This window comes from Triticum dicoccoides, chromosome 3B, assembly GCF_002162155.2.
Source record: "Triticum dicoccoides isolate Atlit2015 ecotype Zavitan chromosome 3B, WEW_v2.0, whole genome shotgun sequence".
Taxonomy (NCBI): domain Eukaryota; kingdom Viridiplantae; phylum Streptophyta; class Magnoliopsida; order Poales; family Poaceae; genus Triticum; species Triticum dicoccoides.
This window is the reverse complement of record NC_041385.1, coordinates 161255429-161261608: the sequence shown is the minus strand read 5'-3', so window position 1 is coordinate 161261608 and position 6180 is coordinate 161255429. Positions and strand designations below refer to the sequence as shown.

At 48.1% G+C, this 6180-nt stretch overlaps 1 protein-coding gene across 1 annotated transcript; it reads left to right on the top strand.

Moving 5' to 3' along the window:
- Nucleotides 1-2729: 2729 nt before the first annotated feature.
- On the top strand, nucleotides 2730-4183 carry LOC119281049. Its single transcript, XM_037561691.1, has 3 exons — nucleotides 2730-3200; nucleotides 3323-3571; nucleotides 3692-4183. The coding sequence occupies exons 1-3, from the start codon at nucleotides 2817-2819 to the stop codon at nucleotides 4013-4015; spliced, it is 957 nt and encodes a 318-aa protein (XP_037417588.1). The 5' UTR covers nucleotides 2730-2816; the 3' UTR covers nucleotides 4016-4183.
- Nucleotides 4184-6180: the final 1997 nt, after the last annotated feature.

Genomic DNA, 6180 nt, shown 5'->3' with positions numbered 1-6180 from the left:
GGCCATAGGTTTCACTAGTGGCTTCTCTCAAGATAGCATAAGTATTACGGTGGGTGAACAAATTACTGTCGAGCAATTGATAGAAAAACGAATAATTATGAGATTATCTAGGCATGATCATGTATATAGGCATCACGTCCGTGACAAGTAAACCGACTCCTGCCTGCATCTACTACTATTACTTCACACATCGACCGACTACTGCCTGCATCTAAAGTATTAAGTTCATAAAAACAGAGTAATGCATTAAGCAAGATGACATGATGTAGAGGGATAAACTCAAGCAATATGATATAAACTCCATCTTGTTATTCTCGATGGCAACAATACAATACGTGCCTTGCAACCCTTTCTGTCACTGGGTAAGGACGCCGCAAGATTGAACCCAAAGCTAAGCACTTCTCCCATGGCAAGAAAGATTAATCTAGTAGGCCAAACCAAACTGATAATTCGAAGAGACTTGCAAAGATAACTCAATCATACATAAAAGAATTCAGAGAAGATTCAAATATTATTCATAGATAAACTTGATCATAAACCCACAATTCATCGGATCTCGACAAACACACCGGAAAAAGAGTTCACATCGAATAGATCTCCACAAGAGAGGGGGAGAACATTGTATTGAGATCCAAAAAGAGAGAAGAAGCCATCTAGCTAATAACTATGGACCCGTAGGTCTGTGGTAAACTACTCACAACTCATCGGAGGGGCAAGGATGTTGATGTAGAAGCCCTTCGTGGTCGATTCCCCCTCTGGCAGAGTGCCGCCGAAGGCTCCAAGACGAGATCTCACGGATACAGAAGGTTACAGTGGTGGAATTGTGTTTCGTCTGCTCCCTGGATGTTTTCGGGGTACGTAGGCTTATATAGGAGGAAGAAGTACGTCGGTGGACGCCAGAGGGGCCCACGAGACAGGGGGCGCGCCCTATAGGGGGGCGACCTCCTATCTCGTGGAAGCTTCGGCTGCTTCTTGACTTGCACTCCAAGTCCTCTGGATCACATTCGTTCCAAAAATCACGCTCCCGAAGGTTTCATTCCGTTTGTACTCCGTTTGATATTCCTTTTCTTTGAAATACTGAAATAGGCAAAAAAACAGCAATACGGGTTGGGCCTTCGGTTAGTAGGTTAGCCCCAAAAATGATATAAATGTGTAAAATAAAGCCCATAAACATCCAAAAGGGGTATATAATAGTATGAAACAATAAAAAAATATAGATACGTTGGAGACGTATCACTCCTTCAAACCAAGTTGCCCAAACAAAGGGAAGTTGTTGCCTGGTCAGTGTAGAATGCCCTTGACTACAACGGAGCACGATCAATCAACAACAAGGGATTGTTGGATTCTTTCAAGCATACCCAATGCCTTCCACTTGTTGTTTTCCTTTTCTTTATTAAATTACCCTGAAGTGATGAAGGACCAAGCGGTACAAGGTATTTCCCACTTGGTGCTTAAAGCATCTCCAACAACTTGTATATTTGGTTGTGCACTTGTTTATATAGACAATGCTACCGTATACACAACCACTTTTCAACAGATTGTCCATATTATCTCTTGTATCTACCAAATGTCCACCCCTTGTCCAATAGAGAGAGGAGGGAGGAGAGAGAATGAAGGAAGAGAAAAAAAAGCAGTGGGGGTGAGTTCACAGTGTTTGTGCATGTCCGGACTCTCCTAAAACTCCTCCCCGAGTGTGGAGATGATTGATGGGATTTAAAACGCTCGGACCAGCCCACGGACATTTGGTGAATAGTGCTGGATGGCTAAATGCATCTTTAATGCGGATTACCAAATTTATGTCTGCAATTGTTTAGGGACACATATGTGTCCATTTTACTCGATGTGGGCTATGACGCACAGTGGGTTAGGCAAACCGAGAAAAAAAAAGACATGAGTGAAAGACATGTGCTATGAAAACATGGGGTCCAATTGATAGTGGGCTACGCAGACGTCTGAACTCTCTTAAAGCTTCCCAGATCTGTTTTCAGTCTAGATGATTTTGGATGTCTGGACCTGTTAGGACGGATTTGGTGAGCCATGTTGAATGCCTTGAAGATGCCCTAAAAATATCGGGACCATCGGGTCCAAACATAAGGGGTTGGTGTGATTTGGCGTGCCACTTCACAATTTAGAACTAAAACGCCTAAAAATCCACTGTGTATTACTAGCGCCTGGCCAGTCACCTAAAATCATTTGAAAATATGTGCTAAACTAAATATTTAATTATGTGCTGCAATTTATAAATTTGTTTTGTGCTGCATTTTGTAGAATATTACAAAGGATTTCACTTCATAATAAACAAGACCGTTCTTTTTTGCGGAGGCACTTTCAATCTGTTTATCTTAACCATGACAGTACAAAGAACATTTTATAAAGATAGTAAAAATTACAAACAGGTGGACGGACGTACTACAAGCAAACTGCACTCAATCCAGAAAGTTTCCGTGGAACTTGCAAGTTGGCCCGTGCTGTCTTGTGTGATCGTGCCCACGTGGTTTGACTCATGTGAGAAGTGGCGTCTGTCTCGTATAGTCCAGAAGCACACTCGTTTCCTTTCCTACTATAGTTTACTCGCCGGGCGCCGTGCGTGACGAATCAGCGCCCGACTCGCGCCTGCCTTACATCAGTTACATGGCGCAGCATGCACGCCGCCACGTATCTGCCATGGACCCCCGCCCGAGCTTACACATAGCGCCTTTCCGCCATCCTCCTTCCACAGTCCAGATCGCCGTGTCCGCCGACCACCACTTCAACCCCTCCACTGCAGCCTGTAGGAAGCTAAAGCTAGAACTAGAACAATCTGCCTACACCTAGCCATGGTGAAGCTAGCCACGGCGCGGGACTGCCGCGCATACAGCCTCGGCGCCACGGGCGGCGAGACGTCGCGCAACCGGCGGTGGGAGTACATCAACGCCGGGGTGTACGTCTTCGCCGCCGTCCTCCTCCTCGCCGGCTTCCTGGCGCAGCTGTGGTCGTGGGCGGTGTCCACCAAGGCCGGCCTCGCCGTGGCCGTCGTCGGGCTGCTGGGCGTGCTGGCAGTGAACGCGCACGACCTGCTGGCGCACGTCGCCGGCGTCGATTACAACCTTGGCCTGGCCGGGCTCGACACCCAGTTCGTGCTCGTCGAGCTCGCCGCCCCCGCCGTGCAGCTCGCCGGCGCCGCGCTCACCTTGGTCGCGCTCATCTTGTTCGAAATCCAGGTATGAAGTTGGAGTTCATCCATCCGAGCTAGTAGTACTAGTATCAGTAATAAGTTCAGAGTTCAGACTGGAGTTGCATGCTGTTCTTTTTTTTATCTGAATCCATGGAACAAACGTCGCAGATGGAGAGAGGGCACCGGCGTGGCCTGGAGAAGCACGGCCTGAACCTGCTCATCGCCGGGCCAGCGCTGTGGTGCCTCGGGTCCATACACAACATGTGCCAAGTCTACGAGCGAGCCAACGGGCACGTCCAGATCCTCCAGAAGAGCGTGCACATCCCGTTTCTGCTCGGCAGCACCCTCTTCTTCATCGGCGGCGTCGTCAACCGGAACGACGTCCACGGCCACTCCTCCCACAGCTTCACCCTACTGGTAAGTAACCGAATGAACAAGCCAATGAATACTTGAGCTTTAATTCAAGACCATGTACATGATCGGGCCAATTTAGCGTTGTAACTGACACGGTGATGAAATGCTCTGCTCTGGATGCAGGGGAGGAGCTGGGCGTGGTACTGCCTGTTCGGGAGCTTGCTGTTCTTGGCGGGAGGGCTGCTGAACCTGCTCAAGGTGTTCAAGATGCAGCAGATGGGCGGGCGGGGGCTCGAGAAGCTGCGCGGCGGCGCGCAGGAGCGGCTTAGCAGGGAGAGGGAGGGCAAGGTGCCTCTCATCCTGGAGGAGGGCCGGAGGGGGAAGCACGGAGGCAATGTAGGGGATACCTGGGCGCCGCCGGCGCCGCGGTACGAGCCGAGGGCTCCGCCCGTTCCGCCGCCGCCGGAGGGTTCTTACAAGGACGCTGTCGTGAGCGGCGGCAACTAGTGTGATTTTGCAGTGCACCGCGGTAACGAATAATAAGAGAGGACGTGCCATGGCAGCTGGTAGAGGAGAAGCATTGGCTTAGGGCGACGCCATCCTGTATTTCCGTATCTGTACACGATGTCATGTACTGTAAATTATATGGACTTGCTGCCTACGATTCTACTACTACTTGCTCAGAGCGTGAATCTGCGGCGGTTCACCTTTTGCAAGTTTTGCGGCGACGCCGGGAAGCTCGTCGGCGACATCGAGGAATTGGTGCTCGCCTGCTTCGCCCTGCCTTATTGCAATCGAAAATTCCATGGTGAAACTGCCAAGGGCAACTCTAACCGATCCTCAAGCGGACCTACCCGATCCCCTGTATAATGGAGTAAATTTTTATCTAAACTTATATAATTCTATTGCACTTACTCCCTCCATAAAGGAATATAAGAGCAATATAAGTGCGTTTGATCTATTTTCTTTTCCAGAGGGAGTACATATTATTAGTACACATAGAAACTAAACATAATGATGTTGCCCGTGATGCTCAACAAAGTCATCTTGGAGCTGAGTATGAACATCTCGGAGTTAAGCATGAACTCGTCGGTTCTCAATTTTGCGATGCTCTCTAAGGAATGACAGGATTCTATTTGGATCAGCGAGCATCTCCAACAAGCGCCCAACTGCGCGCTTAAATCTGATTTACGGTGCGTTCATTGTCAGGTTTGGCGCGGCGCGCAGCGCTGGCTTCAGTAGCCGTGCTAAAATGCAGCGCACGCAGCTCCAGCAGTGCGCTAAAATGCAGCGCGCGAGCAGTCGCGTATCCACATCTGTTGCATTTTTACCTTAACACATCCACAAAACAAAGACATGGCATATAATTTTTAAATCACAAACATCATTCAACCAAGTTTAAAATGAATAGTTCAATTTATTACACCTCATCAAACAAATAGTATTTCGAGAAATACAACAAATATTCAACAATACAACATCAAATGCACAAATCATGATGCTCTTTGACGGTCATTCCAAACCCAACACTCCTCAATGAGATCCTTCTTGAGTTCATTATGCGTTGCCGGACGTCGAATGGCATGATATGAGGCAACAAAACGGACCACCCTTTCAGCCCTCCACCGCACTCGCACGGGATGTCCCAAAAGCTCATAGTGAGAGTAGTCTACATCTTTGTCATGCTCATTCTCGATGATCATGTTGTGCATGATCAGACAAGCATGCATTATGTACCAAAGCATCTTCTGATCCCAAAATCTAGCCGGTCCTCTCACAATAGCAAACTGGGCTTGTAAAATCCCAAAAGCTCTCTCCACATCTTTTCTAGTTGCTGCCTGAGCATTGTGGAAATCAAGATATTTCTTACCTTCCGGTTTTTCAACGGCTTGCCAAATGTTTGCCACTTTGGGTAGATGCCATCCGCAAGATAGTAGCCATGGTTGTATGTACGACCATTAGCTACAAACTGCACCAGTCAGTGGTGACCGGTTGACAACGTTGATGTCATTCAAAAATCCAGGCGTTCAAAAAAAGCATGCCAAATCCAAGTCTCTTGATCGGCCACCGCTTCAAAGATTATAGTGGAACCCTTTTTCTGTCCATGGAATTGGTCATGCCATGCCTTTGGACAATTATTCCAACTCCAAATGCATGCAATCTATTGAGCCAAGCATATCTGGGAACCCGCGAGCTTTGTTCATCCTCAATAGCCTTGCGACGTCTTCAGCATTGGGAGTTCTCAAGTACTCCGGGCCAAACACTTGCACAATTCCGATTGTGAAGCGCTTGACACACATGATGGCTTGGCTCTCACCCATGGCCAAGTGATCATCATCTAGATCAGCGGGGATACCGTATGCCAACATACGCAAAGCGGCTGTCACCTTCTGAAAGGTGCTATGCCCGAGCTCTCCGGCGCATTCCTCCTCTGCTGAAAAAACCGGTCATGGCTCGCTAGTTTCTCTGCAATGCGCCTGAAAACAACTCGGTGCTCATCCTAAACCGGCGACGAAAGTACACCTCGGGGTATGTGGGATTCTCCATAAAATAGTGCCTCATCAATCTGTTGTGGGCATCAATCCTATCCCTCCAAATTTTCTGCCGATCCATAACCGAACCACCGTGCTTTGGTTTTTTTATTGATGTTCATAGCTAGGATCATTGCAAGA

Coding starts and splice junctions, on each gene's coding strand:
- LOC119281049 (XM_037561691.1), top strand. CDS start 2,817: ATGGTGAAGCTAGCCACGGCGCGGGACTGCCGCGCATACAGCCTCGGC. Junction 3,201..3,322: donor TCATCTTGTTCGAAATCCAG/GTATGAAGTTGG, acceptor CAAACGTCGCAG/ATGGAGAGAGGGCACCGGCG. Junction 3,572..3,691: donor CCCACAGCTTCACCCTACTG/GTAAGTAACCGA, acceptor CTCTGGATGCAG/GGGAGGAGCTGGGCGTGGTA.